The 20,901-nt window shown below is 48.5% G+C and overlaps 1 protein-coding gene across 6 annotated transcripts in view; it reads left to right on the top strand.

Annotated features, from left to right (window-relative positions):
- g (adaptor-related protein complex 3, delta 1 subunit-like garnet) overlaps positions 1-20,901 on the top strand; it is a 285,419-nt gene that overhangs the window by 219,110 nt on the left and 45,408 nt on the right. For 5 of the 6 annotated variants that reach the window (XM_075671312.1, XM_075671310.1, XM_075671313.1 and 2 more), the window contains exon 26: positions 7,790-7,927. In XM_075671312.1, coding sequence (XP_075527427.1) covers positions 7,790-7,927 — 138 coding nt within the window. The remainder of the gene's footprint in view (positions 1-7,789; positions 7,928-20,901) is intronic. The other variant, XM_075671311.1, reaches the window with a different exon arrangement.

Here is a 20,901-nt window from a genome sequence, read left to right as displayed (position 1 = left end):
CGGGTGCTGCCTGAGACAGCTTTGCTCCATCCGGAGGGTCCGCAGTGGTCGGCCTTGCGAGTGATGCTGGGTTCAACACCGGCCCAATGGGCGCCGCACCACTGGCAAAGCTTGCCACCTCCAAGGTAGGCGCTGCTCTGCTGGAAGCGACTGGTGTTGCCGCTAGTCCTCTTGGGGGCCGGAACTCTGAAGTCACAGTCGAGGGTGCTGGCCAGGTCCCGAGGTGATGCCTAACATGGTCGGCGTGTCTGTGCCACGTGGCGCCGTCTGGCATGCAGATGAGCAGCGATGAGGCACTCGCAGGAGACACCACCTGTCCGGCGGACCAGGGTGGGGCAGTACGGAAGTTCCTGGCGAAAACTGGAGCTCCCAACTCCGGCAAAGGCCCGGGACGGCACCCTCTGTTAGCAGCCAGCTTCTTCAGATGCTTCAGGAGTACCGTGGATCGGAGGTCTGGGTGCAAGACGTCCAAGGATGTGTTGACCATACGACCCAGCAGGAGCTCACAGGGGGCATGGCCAGTGACATCGTGGGACGTGGTCCTGTACTGGAACACTAGCCCGGAAATACCCAGTCTGGCTCTTCTTGAGCTTGTCCTTCATGGTTTGCACCATCCGCTCGGCTGCACTGTTTGCAGCACGGTGGTACGGCGGAACCATCATCCCGCAGATTCCTGATGGGATCCACAGTATGAATAAATAAATTCCATTCTTTGTCAGCCAGGCCAGGTACTTTGTGCTGGCGAAAGCAGGATCATTGTTGGACACGATGACCTCCGGCAACCCCTGGTCAGCGAAGACCTGTTGCAGCGCTGCAATGGTCCCGCCTGCATATGGAGTGGTGACAGGTAAAACCTCCACCCACTTCGAAAAGGCGGAAGTAATGGCTCTTGAATGACCTCCCAAAATCCACATACAGGTGGGACCACGGTCTCTGTGGGAACGGCCAAGGGTTGATTTCCACATGACGTGAGGCCCACTGATGCTCCTGGCAGATTTGGCAGCTCTGCACCATGTGAGTGATGTCCTGGTCCAGGCCAGGCCACCAAACATGGGACTGGGCCACCGTCTTGATCTTTTCCACGGCAGGACGACTCGCGTGCAGCAACTGCAGGACCCTGGACCGGAGACTTTGTGGGATCACCACCCTGGAACCCCACAGTAGGCAGCCCTCCTGCAAGCTCAGCTCAGCTCAGCAGCCTTGTGGCCTGCTGAACCAATTTTTCCCCATGGGACACCACCTTGACCACCTGAAACAGGACTGGGTCCCGGCTGGTCGCTTGCGATACTGCAGATCTAGAGAGCACCTCCGGGTACGCGTGCTCCACCAGCATAAACACTTCAGCAGGTTCCAGAACAGCATCAGGCACCTCTGGCAGGGGCAGGCAGCTCAGGGCATCAGCATGTCCCAGGTCTTTTCCCGGACGGTAGACCAGCTGGTAACTAAGTTGTCAGCCTCAAGGCCCAGTGTACCACTCGAGGTGATGCCTGCACAGGAACTGCCTTGTCAGGCCCCAGCAGTCCCAACGGTGGCTTGTGCTCTGTGACCATCTCGAACTTGCAGCCCCAGAGATACTGGTGGAAGTATTCGACACCGAACATGAGGGCCGGGCCTTCCTTGTCCAGCTGGCTGTAGTGTTGCTCTGCAGCATGAAGCCGACGAGAAACAAACGACACAGAGTGTTCCTGGCCATCCTTGTCCTGATGCGCCAGGACGGCTCCCACGCCGTACGGCAACGCATCTGCGGTCAGGACAACAGGCTTGGCAGGATCAAAGTGTACCAGCACTAGAGCCTTGGTGATTAGCTCCTTGCTGTGCTGGAATGCCCAATCCTGCTCCTTCTTCGAGACCCATTGCTGACCATCTCGAAGCAGAAGATGGAGTGGCTGTAGAAGTTGATTAGGCCGAGGTAGCACTGAAGCTCCTTGTTCTGGTGTTTAGGTGCCTTGAGCACTGCGTCAACTTTGCAGGGAGCCAGGCCTAAGCCAGCCTGGGAAATGACATGTCCCAAGTACTCAACCTTGGGGGCCAGGAAAATGCACTTTTCCAGCTTTAACTTGAGATCAGCGTCCTACAGTCGTGCCAGAATGAGCAGGTTCTGCAGGTGGTCCCCATAGCCGCTGCCAGTAACTAGGATGTCATCCAAGTACACCGTCCCGTGCCTCATGCCCCTGAAAAGGTTGTCCATCTCCCTCTGCTCTGATATATTGCCGGGGGTGAGGCCACGCCAAATGGTAAGCACTTGTACTGGAAGAGCCCCAACGTTGTCGATATTGAGACATACTTCTGGGAGGCATCCTGGAGCACCAGCTGCTGGTTAGCAGCTCTGAGGTCGAGCTTGGTAAACTTCTGTCCGGTGTCCACCGGACAACGCTGACCAGAGATCTTCAATCCGGGGCAACGGTACTTCTTGACAGTAGCAACGGGATTGATTGTAACCTTGAAATCCCCGCAGATCCTGACACTGCCGTCTCACTTGAGGACTGGTATGATGGGAGTGGCCCATTCAGACGTCTTGACGGGCACCAGGATGCCCTTTTGCTGTAACTGTTGCAGCTCCTGGGTGACTCCATCCTTCAGGGCGAACGGCAGTGGGTGAGGCTTAAAAAAACGAGGCCGGACTCCCTCAGGTACATAGATACCAGCCGGCGTGCTGGCGAATGTGCCCACCCTTGGCTGGAACAGGGACTTGAACTCGAACAGGAGGCTGGGGACATCTTTCACCACATGCAGGCTGGCTTCCTGGTACTCTAGCAGATAAACACACAGTGCATGAATCCAGTTTTGGCCCAGCAGCGTCGGCAACCACCTCTTGGTTAAGCAAAAAGCGAACGTTGATCTGGGCCTGACCCTTGACCTGGGAGAGCTGCTTGGAGTAGCTGCACAGCATCACGTCCGAAGCCTCGGCGGACACGATGGGGAAGGTACGCTTAAACAGTTTCCAGGCCATGACTGACACGCTGGCCCCTGTGTCCAGATCCACGGAAATGGGGTGCCCGCAGATTTCAACGGTCGGCATGTACGGCGGCACAGACGACGGTACAACGCCTGTGTGCCACATGTCGAAAATCGGCAGGTCCTCGGCCGCAACGTGGAGCCTGGCCGCAGAAGAACTCAAGCCTGCTGCCGCACGGCCCCGCCGCGTACCCTTGCGACGGCTGCCCTGGCCACGAGCTTGTGTGGTACGTGGGCTTGAACCAGGCTGCTGCTATCCGTTGTGCTTCGTCCCCTTTCGGCACACCCCTGCCAGGTGCCCAATTTTGCCGCACATGAAGCATTGTGCTTGAGAGAACTGGCACTGTGAGGGGGAGTGGGCACCACCACAGCGACCGCAGGTACTGTCGTTTGTCGCCAACATGTTGACCACCGCTTTCGTCGACGGCGAGTCAGTCGCACGGGCAATCTTGCCGGCGTCCTTGGCGCCAGCTTCCATTGCCAGCGTTGCCTTAATGGCGGCGTCCAGCGAAGGGTCGGGAAGCTTCAGGAGTCGCGTCTGCATGGCGGGGTTGTTGATGCCGCAGACGAAACGGTCCCAGAGCGGCGAGTCCAGTTGGTCCCCGAAAACGCAGGCACTTGCTAACCCTCATAGCGCTGCAACGAACTGCCGGTGAGTCTCTCCTTCCCGGCGGCTCCGGTTGTTGAAGCGGAAATGCTCCATTAGTGTAGATGGTGCTGGGTTGAAATGCAAGGGTAGTATGGCGAGCAGCTCGCCCACCATCTTAACATGCGGCGTGGCTGGCTTGAAAAGGTCGAGCAAAAGACAGAAAACACGGGTCCCGCAGCTGGCTAGGAAAATGTCCTGCTGCTAGGCCACAGGTGTGTCGTTAGGCCGGAAGAACATGTGGACTTGTTTCTCGTAAACTAGCCAGGCGAGCCCATCTCCCTCGAATGGCTGGAGCCTTCCGTAAAGCGGCATGGCGGCAGCAATGGGGGGTGGGGTTTCGCCACTCGCGATGGCGTAGGACAATCCGTGGGTACTTGTCACCAGTGTCACCATCCGCCCGGGTTCGTGAACGAGGGAGGGCTCGAGGCACCCTCCGTTAGACACACGCTCCGCAGCATGGTGGTGATGACCAATGTTGCCTACTGAGTCTGACAGACCACTGAGCCTGGCGGGCCAACGAAGATTATGCCCAGAGGGGGCGTCACATGCTTGTTAGAATTCCTCGATCGAAATTAGCATTGGCGGACTGGCCGAATATTTAAAAAATCAACTTATCTACCACGAGATTTTATAAACGATTTTAATATAGATGACGCTGTTGTACATTTTACCGCTTTTTTTATTGATACAGCCGAAAAGTTTCTCCCGCAACCGAATGGTGGTTCACTCACAAGACGTGTTCCCTAGTGGAATGAAGACTGTAGAGAGGCGCGAAATAGCTTATTCCTTTCTGTTAATTCTACCAGCATCTCTCCTCTAGTGTTCCTAGAATCAACGCCATAGTTGCAAATTGCTTGTTCACCAGCCTGCTTTTTCCCCACTTTTGCATTGAAGTTGCCCATTACTACAATATACTGAGTTTGCACTTTTCTCATAGCTAATTGAACGTCTTCATAAAACTGATGTACTTCATCGTCATTGTGACTGAATGTTGGGGCGTAGGCTTGTACTGCCTTTAATCTATAGGCTCTTATTAAGTTTGGTTATGACTACAGCTACCCTCTCATTAATGCTGTAGAATTTGTCAATGTTGCCCAGTATGTCCTTATGGATTAGGATGGATTAGGACATGCAACCACAAAGGAACAAGGACAGCGCTTGTGTCTTGTCCTTGTTCCTTTGTGGCTGCATGTGTTAGCACTGTTATAATTTTCAGATGCTCAGAATTGTTGAAGGTTTTCAAATTTTCATAAATTGTAACAAGTTTACATATTGTATATCTGTGGTATAAAATAACGCTTTAATTCTGCAATGTATGGAGTATACTGCATGTGGCAGCCAATGTGGAAGGCAAGCTTAATTTCTAACTGGACTAGCTCACTTTGTAGCACGTCCCTAACCTATCGTCATCATCATCATCAGCCTGGCCATGCCCCCTGCAGGGCAAAGGCTTCTCCCATACTTCTCCAACTACCCCGGTCATGTGCTAATTATGGCCATGTTTCCCCTGCAAACTTCTTAATCTCATCCGCCCACCTAACTTTCTGCCGCCCCCTGCTACGCTTCCCTTCCCTTGGAATCCAGTCTGTAACCCTTAAGAGGAAGCTTTAGCTCGGGCCCAACTCCGACGCGGCCTATTGAAATACATGTAAAAACGCAAAAACGTTTTTCTGAGATAACCCCTGGACCGATTTTGATGAAATTTGTTGCATTTGAGAGAGTAAGATAAATTCTAGTGACTGTTGGAAGCAGAATTTTGATTTAGGGCTTGAATTTTGTTAGAAAGATTTTCAAAAATTCAGAAGTTTGAAAAAAATAGAAGCATGAAGTTTACAAACTAATAGCTCTGCATCAAGAACAGATATCGCGGTTCTGTAAACGGCATCCATTAGATCATTCAAAGCGGACAAATATTATAAGTCATTTTACATCTTACGTGAATTTGTTACAATGTTTACGAGAGTTCTGCAAAAGTTGTAATTACATATTACTACATTTTTTGAGATTCATGTGTAACATATCAATTTTGTCCGCTTCAGATGTGCTATCAGATACAATTCACAGAATTGCGATATCATTTTTTCTTGTTGAGTTACAGAGTTGTAAACTTGATAGTTTCGTTTTCTGAAAATTTGCAATTTTTGTCAATTTTTTTATAAAATATTGACGGCCTAACTCAAAAATTCGAAACCAACAGTCACCAGATTTTAAGTTTTCCTTTTAAATGCAGCAAACGCAGTCAAATTTAGTGCAGTGGTTGCCGAGAAAAACGAATTCTCCTTTTACATGCATTTAGATAGGAGCACCCGAGCTAAAGCTTCCTCTTAATGACCATCGGTTATCTTCCCTCCTCATTACATGCCCTGCCCATGCCCCATTTCTTTTTCTTGATTTCGACTAAGATGTCATTAACTCGCATTTGTTCCCTCACCCAATCTGCTCTCTTCTTATCCCTTAATGTTACACCCATCATTCTTCTTTCCATAGCTCGTTGCGTCGTCCTCAATTTATTCAGAGCCCTGTTCGTAAGCCTATAGGTTTCTGCCCCGTAGGTGAGTACTGGTAAGACACAGCTATTATACACTTTTCTCTCGAGGGATAATGGCAACCTGCTGTTCATGATCTGAGAATGTCTGCCAAATGCACCACAGCCCATTCTTATTCTTCTCATGATTTTATGTCTCATGATCCGGAACTGCAGTTTACGATAGGTAGCGAGGCACTGGAAATAGTAAGGGAATTCATCTACTTAGGGCAGGTAGTGACCGCGGATCCAGATCATGAGACTGAAATAATCAGAAGAATAAGAATGGGCTGGGATGCGTTTGGCAGGCATTCTCAGATCAGATCATGAACAGCAGGTTACCATTATCCCTTAAGAGAAAAGTGCATAACGAGCTGTGTCTTACCAGTACTCACGTACGGGGCAGAAACCTGGAGGCTTATGAAAAGAGTTCTACTTAAATTGAGGACGATGCAATGAGCTATGGAGGGAAAAAGATGGTTGTAACAAGCAAGTTAATGACATCTTAGTTGAAATCAAGAAAAAGAAATGGGGGGGGGGAGAGGGCATGGGCAGGACATGTAATGAGGAGGGAAGATAACCGATGGTCATTAAGGGTTACGGACTGGATTCCAAGGGAAGGGAAGCGTAGCAGGGGGCAGCAGAAAGTGTTGTGGGCGGATGAGATTAAGAGGCTTGCAGGGACAACATGGCAACAATTAGTACATGATCGGGGTAGTTAGAGAACTATGGGAGAGGCCTTTGCCCTGCAGTGGGCGTAACCAAGCTGCTGCTGCTGCCGCCGCTGCCACCGCACCCAGTGCCTCGCTACCAATCGTAAACTGTTAAACTGTTAACACACTGTTAAATGTTACTTTAGTTTTCTGCAGATTATTTTTTAGACCCCCCCTTCTGCTTTGCCTGTCCAGGTCAGTGAGCATGCATTGCAGTTGGTCCCCTGAGTTACTTAGCTAGGCAATATCATCAGCGAATCGCAAGTTACTAAGGTATTCTTCATTAACTCTTATCCCCAATTCTTCCCAATCCAGGGTCTGAATATCTCCTGTAAACACGCTGTGAATAGCCTTGGAGAGATCGTATCTCCCTGCCCCTGACGCCCTTCATTATTGGGATTTTGTTGCTTTCTTTGTGGAAGACTATGGTAGCTCTGCAGCTGCTATAGATATCTTTCAGTATTTTTACATACGGCTTGTCTACACCCTGATTCCGTAATCCCTGCATTACTGCTGAGGTTTCGACTGAATCAAACGCCTTAAAATAATGTTGAAAGCCTAGATAAGAGACATATTCCCAATAGCCACTAGGATCTAACTTGTTTGCTTAAACGCATTAAGTTCATGTCATTGTTATCACTTTTCTAGTTGCCTAATTAGAGCATCTATGCGCTTTGTATTAGAAGAAGCGAATGAGAGTTCACTGCTAGCCAAACATTGCTGTTACGGAAGAATTAATTTAATGCGAGTCAAGATATTGCTGCATAACAGCGTGCAGGCTGTTAGTTCTAGGCAGTGCTAGATACGCCCTTGTACATACACTTGTGTATGGTCATTTTTGTGTGTTTTCTTTGTAATATATTCGAAGTGTGCTGTGCTATGTCTCTTCTTCTTCCTTTTTTTTCATACTTATTGGCCTATAATCAACTGTGTTTCCATTTGTTGCAGCAGGATGATCTGGACTTCTGGCTTTCACCTGCAGAGGGTCAAGATGGGCCGGCAGGTGGTGATGCTTCGAGGGATTCAACGCTACCGTCCTCTGGTGCGGCCGAATTGAATGGGGCAGCACCTGTGTCAAAGAGTGAGGTGAGTATTTGGCATAGGGTCTCTGCAGGAACTTTGTCAGTGACTGCAACCACATGTTCATTCAAGAGGAAAGAAATTACAATGGAACATCGCTGATTCTAACTCCAAAGGAATAGGAAGATTATTTGAATAACACGGAGTTAGAACAAAGGAATAGCCCCTCTGACTATCATGCTCAATAGTGTGCATGGTACAACACACAATACAGTTGCTGATAAGAGTCCCAAATATGAAATTCACTAGACAGTGTGTATATTCCACAAGCGGCCAGAAAACCTGGCCAATACATTGGTGTACGCATGCACATATACTTGCTTGTGACCTGGTCAATCTATTTTAACCAGTCATGCCTGTCTCTACTGACTGATGAAAGCTTGATCTCAGGATACACCAAATCTCCATTCCTTGTTATGTCAATCGCAGGCTGACCGTGCTTCGATAGCCAAACGATAGTGAGGTTCTTTGTAACTGCGTTCGTTCAGCAGTTCCCTCACATAATTTCTACCCTCTTCAACAGAGACATGGAATGTGGAGTTGGCAAGCTGCTTGACAGGGTACGCACAAGTCCTTGAAATCTTTGAAGCCCTTTGAACTTTCAAGGGGTTTCAAGGCCCTGGAATTCTTTTTGTCCCTTGAAAACCCTTGCATTTCTTGACCCTGCGCTGCATGACTTCGTCGCAGTCACACCTTCTCACGCTTTCTGCAGTCTCCCTTCCACCCCTTCTCTGTCGACACTGTTTGACTCGCGTATCAAAAGAGTGGAAGGTAGATGAGAGACAGGCATGTGAGGCTGGCGATGCTGCGAAATCCTGTCGCATTAGGTGCACGCTACAGAAGTGGGTGTGGCAGCTTGCTTTTTCTTTTTCACATGGCCACGCTTTATCTTTGAAGTTAATCTATGGCAGGTGCAAAGCCATCCCACACTGCAGGCGAAGCAATTAGTTGCCGCAGCGGAGTGGACGTGAAAGCTTTTCAGGCTTCATTTCGTAGTGTCCATGTAAAGATACCATTGACATAGCATGAAAGCATATCTTTGGTCGTGGACTCGCAAATTAAATAAAGCGCCTTTTTCATCATGAAATTATTTTATTTTTCCAGTTGCGTGATGACATAAAAAGTTTTGAAGCCCCTTCCGTGCAAGAAAATATGTTGGTGACTGTACTTATTTGCATAAAAAGTACAATTTCAATATGACGGAAGTAAAGTGCCAATTTTACCCACTCCGCTCTCTCTAAGTTTAGCTGCAGTGTTTTGAAAATGTTATAGTAAAAAATTGGTACATGCGATGCCACTGTGCACCCTTTAAATAGCAGCTGACAGGGTCTTGAATATCCTTAAATTTCTGTCTCTGAGACCTATAAGAACCTTGCTTGATGATTGCAAATGATAAATTTTGGGATAGCAGTCAGAAAAGTTGCCCAAGACCATGTCACAATGTTCGTTGATGATGATCCATTGGGAACAAGCCCAATTTATTATACAGGAAGCATTTAGAATGGATGGTCAACAATTTATGTGTAGAATAATATTGATGGATCTATTTGAAAGCTGCCCACGATCACTTTTCTCGGCAACTGCTAAAGTACTATATTGTATGTTTTTACTATATTTTATGCATGTTAGTTTGCTGTCTTTTTTAGCCTACTATACATTCTGTAAACGTGTTTGTTTCTGCAAATTTTAAATGTCTAAGCATTTCTATGCCTACCCAATGAGGAAACCCGACGGTCTGTCTGTAAAGAAATTAGTGTATAAAACAACAGTTAATTTGAAACGAAAAAACATTGGTGTTGGTGAGTTTTGAACCTACGATGCCACGCTTAGACGCCAAGTGTCTTACCAACTAGGCTAAACACCCACGCGTGCAGAAGGTGAATATATTTGAACTACAGTGCAGTCCACTTATAACAATATCGAGAAAGACGAAAAATATGATCGTTATAACCGATGATCGCTATATCTGGACTGCAGTTATAAAAAAAAATTTTTTTTTTTAAACGCGGAGCATACCTTTGCAGCTCCGAACTCCAATTCGCTACTTGCTCTAAAGAATATGTGATGTAGACAGTAGGCCGTAAAAAACAAACTTTATTTCTAGTGCCAATGACTGTGTCAATGGTTAGACGCGCCGAAATAGTCCGAAATCTGCACTTGCTTTTGCGGCAGCTTCAGATTCAAAACCGCGGTGTGCATGGATTCCAGGTGCTGCGCGAACACTGGCGGCAATCCTTTAGCATGCATAACATCAATTAAGGAGTCGATCGACGACAGTGCACTTTGCGTGGACATCGTGGTCGGGGTCAAGGAGCCACTGTCGATCTCGTTGTCACTGTCGCTGATGCCGTCGCCACCGTCGCACAACTTTGCCGTCTGTCGAGACAGCACATCTTCAGCAATCGCCTCGTCGGTGACTTCATCGCAGAACGAGGCAGCACTGTCTGCAGTCAAAAACTCCTCCTTCCACACAACACCTGTGTCACCAGTAGGAACGAGCTCCCAGAGCTCGGTATGTCAGCGACTTCCACCGGGTCGGTCTCAGCGGGTTGGGGAAGTTCGTCCTTGCGCACAAAGCCCGCCTTCTTGAAGCAATTGGTGATGAACCACTGGTAAAGCGCCTCTTCAACATCGGCGTACAAAGGGTCTCTAACCCTTTTCCGCTAATCGGCATCGCCGCTGATAGCTCCTGCCTTCACAATCGCGGTGCTCCCGGTTTTCGAGATGGTTGGTATCGTTAACTGGACGAGCTCATACTTCTTCACGAGGGCGCTCACCTTGAAGCCACATCGAGAGTCCTGCAAAATATCCATCTTCGTGTCAAGCGACACAGCTTTGCGCTTTGTCGGCGCCATCTTCTAACTGGGTTGAACCATTTGAACCGTTGGTTGCACGCTGCTCCGGTGGCGTCAGCCTGCTATCGCGAGAGAGACGCGGGACGGGCGCCACCGCGCCGCTTTGCTTGTTGCTTTTTTTTTTCTTTCTCTCTCTTTCGGAGCGACTGTGGCCGACGCGCATGAAGCAGCTAGCGCCATACTGTGGCGCGCTGCGCCTACTCAGCTATTCTCCGGTGCGCGGGCGGGGCGAGACGCGCTGCGCGGTAATGGCGGCAGATACAAACTTATGGAGGTAAACATCGCCTCGTCTCGACATCGTTCGTTTCAGGGAACTAAGCAACGCAAGTGTTACGATTATTTGGCACGGAAAACGCCGTCCAGACTGCAAAATTTTGATCGTTATATCCGATATGCGGTGAATAACCTATCGTTATAAATGGTTTTTTTCCCCATAGACCTAATGCATAAAATGACACTCTCATGTCGACCCATCGTTATAACCGATATATCGTTATATGTGGTATCGTTATAAGTGGACTGCACTGTATGTGAATGTGTTGTACAGGCGGTACAAAACAAATGTCAGAGAACAGTTTCTATGAAGGCTTTCGTTAAAGCTTTGGTGATGGTGGAATAAAAGCCATTTGAGGACCACATGTAGAACTGACTTGGAGCAGTGTAGACATTAGGAAAATTTCAATTTTGCAAAAATTTAATGCCAAGCATGAAATATCCCCGATGCGCTTCGGTGGTTGTGGGATGCACCTTCCATTGGGGCATTCTTTCACCAACCTAAATGCCACCGATCTCCTCAGATAAGCAGTCAATGTGTTGATAAGGAGTGATGATGGATTATGTGAGTCTCATCATGGTTGATAATGGTTCGACACTGATGGAGAACATGCTAAAGAGCGATAATGGCTTATAATGATCGAAGCAATTCTGGTAACGTTGATAAGTACCAATAAGCGTTCATAAAGTTTTTATGATGTCTAATAAGGCTGATAAGGACAGATAAGGGTGCATTTACTATTTTCCAATCCTTCCTATGGAAACTGCTTCTTGATATAACGCACACTTTTTAAATCACCGTACTACTACAACGAACGCTTCGAACATGGTCATGGTAAAAAGAGGGCTCACACGAAGTGCCAAAGCAAGGAAGCGCAACCACACTGGGCACATGGCAGCGTGCGCCCCACTCCAGTTCAACCGCAACGATGATATGGTCTTCGAGATAAGCAAACAAGCGACTGCATTGTGTCGATTTCGGATGCCGCGAAGAAGGTCACACATTTTCAAGGCACTGCCTACGGGGCGAAGTGTCGTGTACAGCATAAACAGCATGACGCGGAGCTTGCGCTGGCCCATGCGCTGGCACAATATTGGATGCCACGACGATGTCACCCTCATTTTTGGGCAGTTTTCCGTGTGGCACCATGTGCATTACACCTGTTTGAACGATTTGCAATGACCATCTATGTCTTTCCATCATGGGAACAACGGCCACTCAAGCGTTTGTGTCAGTGCAGCCCGAGTTGGCGAGAATGCTGCACCAGATGCTGCTGCCAAGCAGAAGTTGCAAAAGGTCTGCGGTTACTATATTATCAGGCAATCACGGGTCAGCGGCTCTTCATTTATGCATTGCTGATTGCTGGTAATGGTCCGCGATGACATTTTACTTTTCGAACATTGCCTTTTTTTTTCCCCGCCCTAAGCAACATAGATAACGTAATTTTACGCCGCTTGTGTGGCTGGCGCCTAGTCCTAATGCCGAGACCATGATGTCCGAGACCGTCGCAGAATGGTGGCATGCCACAGTAGTTTCCGAAGTTTTCGATTCCGGCCAACTAGAACGCTTCGCTCCCATGTGCAGAATACATACAGTCATATCCCGCTGGTAGTAAAATAGATCGCAAGCTGTCGAACAAAAAGTAGCAGCTGCGCTTGCAATTTCGAAGTGATAAGTGATCGCAATTGGGAGCTGTTTTGAAAGATTGAGCTATGTGATGCCGAATTTCGTTCTTTAGATAGACGTTTTTAATGGACGTATGCAGCTAGATGCGGGAATGCACTGGGAACAAAAATGACACGGAAAATCTGGTTTTGTGCCCAAACTGCTGCCAAATTGCAACTGCCGACGCCAGCTTCTGTGCAGTTAATTTTTGAGCGTTGTTAAGGGTGCGTCCATATGTAACGAATTACTGATATAACGACCACTTTTCACGGAACTATGGAGTTCGTTATGAACAGGTTTGACTGTATTGGTAATGACACCAGGCTGCATGAACATGAAGTGTCGCAAGGCTTGCGTGTACATAAGCAACTCCAATGGAGTTCCTGCCTTTCTTTTTTTTTTCTTTTTTTGTCGAGCGACTTTATTATGTCTTGTATGGACACGCTAGTATGCGTAAATAAATAAAAGATCATGATTGAGCACTTTGAAAAGCACTTGAAATAGCTTTTGGAAAGAGTAAATTATTGCAATATTATTAGTAATACTTGGTAAGGTTATCTTTTTAATCAGAAAAACATCTTAAATTCACAGGAACTGCTGGCATCACCATTGTGTGCCCACATTACTTTATGATTCAGAGTAATTTGTGCAAAGTGAAATGCAGTAGCAGCAGTTGCTGGAATGGAGCATTGGAAGCTCAAGATGGTAATTTTTCTTCACGTAAACAAGTCCGTGTGGAATACAGTGAAACCTTGATATAACAAACTTCAGGGGACCGTGGCAAATTGTTTGTTATTCAAAAAGGTTGCTATAGTAAAAGCCCCAAAATTAAACATTTCTCCAATCAGCCTATCAATGTTCACCGTATGAGCTGTCCCCGAAAATGTTGCTCTTGGCTCTTGGCCCATGCTTTTGGTATTTCCAGATTCCGCCACCACACAAGACCGCTCCACTGTATATAAAGTGGTTTATGCAAAGGAGATGCTGACATTGAGGAAAACGCCGACAAAGAAGAAGCTGCATTTCCCCTATAAAACATACTGCTTGTTTTTGGTTGTTTGGTTTTCACATTTCTTGCCATGGACATAGCAACTGTCTTGCTTGAGGCAGATACCTCAACTATTCCAAAGTGCAAACACTGGTAAATGACACTGTCTGGAAAGGGCGAACTTGACTATGACCTAGGGCGAACTTGACTTGGATCTAGGGCTTTACCCTACTGAACCCCAACGTTATGCCTTGTACAACCCCATATTTTTTTTTTCTTTTGTTGCTCCTTTTCTTTGCTCTTACAACACGTATAAATGACACTGTCTGGAAAGGGCAACCATGTGGCATCACAGAGGTTACATTTCTCCGCCCGCGTAGCTGGTACGACTGCAAGAAAGAGCTTGAAAGAAGAGGTGTACACAGAAAGAAGGGTGAAAGAAGGAAGAGACGAGCCTTCGTTGCATGGGCGATACATGTCTGGGAGGAGCATGTGCTCACAAAGCCTGATGCACCGTTGCCTCTGTAGTAAGGAAAAAATGTTATTTTCCAGTGTTCCTTTTTTTCTCCGGCACCACCTCAAGTTATCCGAACTCATGCGCCACAGCATCTGCTAGCCCACTGTTCGGGCTGCTGTAAAGGATACACAGAAATCAGAATCCCCAAATTTTGGAATTTTAGTTCGTAGTACTGAGGTGTTAACATGACATGGAAACTGAATAACAATCATTATTCTCAAAGACTCGGTATTCTGAAGTATATGCCAGCCAAACAACACCTCCAGCATCGCCAACATTGATTTGTCCTGGGTCAGTGCATCAACGCGATCCTCCCATCTTCAGCGGTTCCGACGAATACGGAGTAGAAGATTCGCTCTCGATATATTAGCAGTTGAGTGCCCACAATAAATGGGACGATGCTGCGAAGCTTAGTTACGTGAACTTCTATCTCACGGGTGTTGCTAGCATGCGGTACCATAACCACGAATCCGACCTCAGCACCTGGCCGATTTCAAGGCGCGCATTATGCAAGTCTTTTGTCGCCCTGAGGTGCGGAAGCTCCATGCCAAAGAGCGCTTGTGCAGTGTTAGGAACGGCCTGCAGTGGTGCCGACATGCAAAGTTTTCCCAGCCAGCTGCAGCAGTGTGGTTGGCGTTTTCTAGGGACCGACCGTCAGTCTCCAGCCGAACGGCGCCACTAGGTCTACTGTGGAGACTTGCTTTGAAAGGACAAGGCGTCATTCCACCGCCTCTTGGTGTCACGATGTCTGCTGCGGCGACTGACTGTGTGAGGAGGACAATACGCCGAGTCAGCAACTCTTCGTCGCCGGAGTGCCAGGACGAGGTCGGCGAACCAGGCTTTGTTAGTGAACTCGCCATCACCGACCTGGTCTGTCGGGAGCAGGGGAGTTCCTGAGGGAATGTATTTGGCAGCACCGTCCAACGTGCCTTTTAAGACGCAAGACAATGGAGAACCACGGCGGCCACTCTGCGGGGGTCAGCTAGGGGATTAAGAGGCGCCTCCTTAGGGCAAGACCCAGTTCTGTGAAGACCGTCTCGCCTTGGTGGGAGCAGTAAAACCTGTGCGTAAGTGTGTGTGTAAGCCCTCACTCTCAAAGGCCGCTCAGATATGATAACTCTGGTCGAACGTTTTCCCTCACCTAGGGATGTAGGGAGGACAAAGTGTATTTAAGGAGCTCTTGCGTGGCTCCTCAGTGTACTTTCTCTCGCAGTCATGCTAGATTGATGAACTGCAACTTCCTTATGTTGTTACTGTAAATAAAGCCATATTCTTCATTCTCGATGAGAACAAGTCTCTCACTTCAACAATGTTCTCAGCGTGGATGAGTTGGACGATGGCATGGGCCAGCTACCATCTAATTCATGACCTGAAGTTCCGCGCCTGTCTTGTGTGTTCCTTCCTTGTTGCTTGTTTTGTGCGGTTACATGATGCATTCCAATAACGACCACCAACTAGCCCGCTTATCCCTGTTAAATATAATTCATGCCCAACTACAAATATTACAGCAGCCGTTCCCAGCAACCCGTTGAAAACTTCATCAAGTACATAAAACACACTGTGGACCTTTGCAAGCGCGTCAATCCATCGATGACTGAGTCTGACAAGATCCGTCACGTAATGAAAGACACCGAAGACGACGCATTCCAAATGCTCCTCTCGAAAAGCCCGCGGACCGTGGTCGAAGTTGCTGAACTTTGTCAAAGCTACGACGAACTCAAGAGGCAATGTCTACTCACTTGTAGTTCTTTGATCCCCGATACTTCCATTGCAAGTTTAGCCACTGTGACTAACAATGACCATCTGTTCGGCGAAATCAAGGAATTTATACGCTCCGAAGTCAGCCGCCAGCTATCCCTACTCACTGCCGTCCCAGGACCTATGCCATCCTTGGCTCCTACGTTGCGTCAGATGCTCCAGGGACAACTGTCCAAAGCTATTTAGTCCCCTCGTGCAGTGCCACCATTGCCTGTACCTCTAAGCTACGCCGAGGTTGCAGCATGACCACCTGCATTGACTTTTTCAGCACCACCGTTAGCTGCACCACCACGTCCAATCCCTCCAGTGTACACCACCAGATCACCAGCTAGCGCGGGACCCTGGTGTACACATGACAATCACTCCATGTGCTTCTTCTGCGGAAACTCTGGTCACGTGGCATGGCACTGTCACCGTTGCTTATGGCTTCAAGGTAATGACTAACCTGTCCGCTCCTACGCTTTGCCAGCTTCGTCTTTCTCGCCACCAAATGACTCGTATTTGCTGTCTACGAGCAACATCGTTCCTTCTGCCCGTGATCGTCGCTCGCCATCCCCTCGTCGCCGCTCACTTTCTTTCATGCGGCGGCTTCCGGCCCCATCGGAGCAAGAAAACTATCTGCCGCAGTTCAAGAGGCGAGAACTGCATTCCAGTCGAACCACACAAAGCCTCACTCTCTTCCGACTAACATAATCGAAGTATCTATAGAAGGAGTCGTCACACTGGCATTAGTCGACACAGGCGCCGCCGTTTTAGTAGTTACGGAAGAACTTTGCCTCAAGCTTCGAAAAGTAATGACACCCTTATCTGCGCTGTCACTCGGGACAGCAAGTTCCCAGTGCATTACCCCTGTTGCCGCATGTACCGCCCGCATCGTCATTCAAGGATAGATGTATACAGAAGAGTTTGTCATCCTCTCATCCTGTACATACGACGTCATATTGGAGTGGGACTTTCTTTCCGATCATCAGGCCATCATTGATTGTTCTCGCGCCGAAGTTGAATTTTCTCCGCTTCCCAATACCCGTTCACATGACCTTGACGATTTTGGTGACAAACTGGCCATTACAGAAGGCACCACGATCCCTCCGCACTCTTCTGTGACTGCGAATGCCTGCTCTACTTTCGCCACTGACACTACTGCCCTGTTTGTCCCATCGGACATTTTTGTTCGCCGACGATGTTCCCTTCCCTTCGCTGTCCTAACTGTCGGCGGTGGCTGCACGTGACTGCTTGTTTCCAACGCTAAGGCCACGCCCCTTGTCTTACGTCGTGGCGAGTGCCTTGGACGTCTTCAGCCTGCCGACTCAATAACCATCTTTGACACACCTCTTGACAACACCTGTTCAGACGTGAACTCGTTGACTTATAGCTTGCCTTGTTCCCAGCCTACGCCAGACGTCTTCCATAGCTCAGTAGGTGCCCTCCTGAGCCCTACATAGCGTTCGCAGCTTCTCAGCCTTCTATAGAAATACCAATGTACGTGCGACTGTCAACAAACCCCACTAGGCCGCACATCGACTGTACGTCACGAGATTGACACAGGCACCCGTGCACCACTGCGCCAGAGGCCTTATTCTGTATCACCCGCTGAACGCTGCGTCATTGAAAACCAAGTAAGTGAAATGCTTGAGTGTGGAGTGGTTCAACCCTCAAATAGTCCCTGGGCGTCACCGGTAGTCCTGGTTAAGAAAAAAGATGGCTCAATTCGACTTTCGTCGACTACCGCCGCCTTAATAAGATAACTCGCAAAGACGTCTACCCTATACCACGCATCGACGATGTACTGGATTGTTTGCAAGGCTCACAATACTTTTCTTCGCTCGATTTACGCTCAGGCTATTGGCAAGTGCCTATGAATCCTGCCAATCACCCAAAGACAGCCTTCATGACCCCAGACGGCCTATATGAATTCGACGTTATGCTGTTTGGGCTTTGCAATGCCCCTGCTACATTCAAACGAATGATGGACAATCTCCTTCGTGGGCTAAAATGGAAGACATGCCTATGTTACCTTGACGATGTCATCTTTTCTCCAGATTTTCTCGCACATCTGTACCGTCTCGAACAAGTCCTGCAATGCATCACCGAGGCAGGCCTCCAGCTCAACTTGAAGAAGCGTCGCTTTGGAGCCAAACAGCTTGCGATACTCGGACACGTCGTATCAAAAGATGGCATACTACCTGATGCTTCCAAACTTCGCGCCATCGCCGAATTCCCGAAACCCATGTCCCTGAAAGAACTTCGGAGCTTTATCGGGATCTGCTGCTACTTTCGTAGTTTTATCCGGAATTTCGCTTCTATCATTGCTCCCTTAACTCAGCTGCTTCGCGGCGACACGCGACTTACTACTTGGGCCACAGCTTGCAACAATGCTTTTGAAACAATGCGGCGTTTGCTCACTTCGCCTCCCATACTGCGCCATTTTGGCCCTACATACCCCCATGGAAGTCCACAATGATGCCAGCGGCGTAGGACTTGGTGCCGTGCTTGCACAGCGAAAAAGTGGGCGTGATGAATACGTAGTAGCCTACGCAAGCCGAACTATAATGAAAGCGGAATCCAACTACTCCTTCATCGAAAAGGAGTGCCTGGCTATCATCTGGGCCCTTGGAAAATTCCAACCTTACCTGTACGGCCGCCCCTTCGACGTCGTTACAGATCACCATGCTCTATGTTGGCTATCGACTTTAAAAGGTCCGTCTGGCCGCCTTGCGCAATGGGCTCTACGGTTACAAGACTTCGACATATGCGTCATTTACCGGTCTGGCCGTAAACACACCAACGCAGATGCCCTCTATCGGTCGCCCACACCAAGTGACATGACTTGCATTTCAGTCATCGAATCGGCGTTTTCGTCGCCTTTGCACGTCAACATGGCTGCAGAGCAACGCAAAGATCCCTGGATTGCGGCACTTATGAATTGCATTGCTGACACTTCAACAACACGCCCTTCACATGCTATCCGCCGCCAAGCTTCTCATTTTAAGTTGCGGGATGGTGTTCTCTATCGTCGAAATTACACTCCTGATGGCCGCAAATGGTTATTAGTCCTCCCCCGCCATATGCGCACAGATGTATGCTCCGCTCTCCGTTCCGACCTGCAATGCGCCCTTGCCGGCCTCTTCAAGACTTACGCCAGGCTTTGCTCTTGCTTTTATTGGCGTAGCAAGTATACTTTTGTGCGAAAGTCCATTCGCTCGTGCACAGCGTGCCAATGATGCAAGCTTCCTGCCCCTAGTCCTTTTGGTCCTTTGCAGCCTATTCCTTGTCTGTCCCGACCATGCTACCGCGTCGGCATCGATCTCTACAGTCCTCTTCCCTGCACATGAGCTGGCAATCACTGAATTATTGTCGCTGTCGACCACTTCACCTGCTATGCAGAAATCGGCATTGCAAACAGCGACAGCCCGCGACATTGCGTCCCTCCTGCATTACTTCATACTGCGTCATGGGGCACCGCAGGAACTTCCAAGTGACAGAGGGCGTGCGTTTCTTTTCGAAGTTGTTAACGCCCTTCTGACCGCGTGCCATGCCATCCATCGCACCACTACAGCTTATCATCCGCAAATGAACGGAATAACAGAACTGTTCAATCGTACTTGGGGCGACATGCTATCCATGTACATTACATTGGATCATACCAACTGGTACCTTGTTTTGCCATATGTTACGTACCCTATAACACCGCTTCCAAGGCCACAACGGGATTTTCGCCACTCTTTCTCTTATATAGCCGTAAACCTACCTGTACGCTCGACACCATTCTCCCCTACCGGGCTGACCCATCAGAGGGCACGCCTCTGTCTGAAGCCTCCAAGTATACCGAGGAATGCCGTCAGCTGGCCCGTTCGTTCACAGCGGAAGACCAGAGTCTCCAAAAATACCATCAAGATGATGACTAACCTCCCTGCACCTACCAGCCCGACTCGCTTGTCTGGCTGTGGATACCTTCAAGCACCTCTGGTCTACCCTCTGAACTTCTCGGTCAATACCACGGTTCGTACCACGTTGTACAACAGACGACGCCAGTCAACTACGTCGTCGAGCCGCTAATGCCATCTACTGTCTTGAGGCGTCGCAGATGCGAGACAGTGCACGTCTAGAGGCTTAAACCCTATTACGTCTCCCTTGTCCTCGCTTCTTCTTGAGTCGCCAGGAGGTTTCCTTCTTTTCCAAGGGGCAGTTGTAGTGAAGAAGACAGGCGTGCCCTATGTATGGATGCACTATCATCATCGGCCCGCCGACAAAGAGGGGCTCGCGCTCTCGGTGTCCAACGCTCGACTGAGACGGTCGCACTTCTGATTGCTCAATAAACCGAGTTACAGTTCGTTAATCTGAAAAGTTTGTTAATGTGGCGTTCAAAGTAACGAGGTTTCACTGTAATACTTGCACAAAACGCCATGTTTATTTTGCTTGTGGCTGCTGCATTTCGATAGGAATGAAATGCAAAAGCGCCTGTGTACCATGCATGGGTGCATGTTAAATAACCCGAGATTGTCAAAATAAATCTGGAGTTTCCGCTATTGTGTGAATCATAATCATATCAAGGTTCTTGTAGTGGTTAATATTATCATCATCAGTTCCACAGGGTGGCAGGTGGTGCCCTCATTGTTGTGTATATGTATTCAAAATTAAAGGAAACAGTTTGTTTTCGGCCATCGCTCATAAGTTAACTGAGTTGCCTCGGCGAACTTGACTAGGACCTAGGGCTTTACCCTACTGAACCCCAACGTTTTGCCTTGTACAATGCCATAATTTTTTTCTTTTGTTGCACTTTTTGTTTGCTTTTAAAGCAGCGCTTGTTGACGCTACACACTTTTAGGGAGCTACACAAATTGGATTAAGTCTGCTGCCGCATGCATTTGCTATCCAGTGTGCTTTGCAGCAAGTGTTGCTAAAATTTCTTGTGGGGCAGCTTCA

Source organism: Dermacentor variabilis, chromosome 10 (genome assembly GCF_050947875.1).
Source record: "Dermacentor variabilis isolate Ectoservices chromosome 10, ASM5094787v1, whole genome shotgun sequence".
NCBI lineage: Eukaryota > Metazoa > Arthropoda > Arachnida > Ixodida > Ixodidae > Dermacentor > Dermacentor variabilis.
This window is presented reverse-complemented; position numbering and strand designations above follow the sequence as displayed.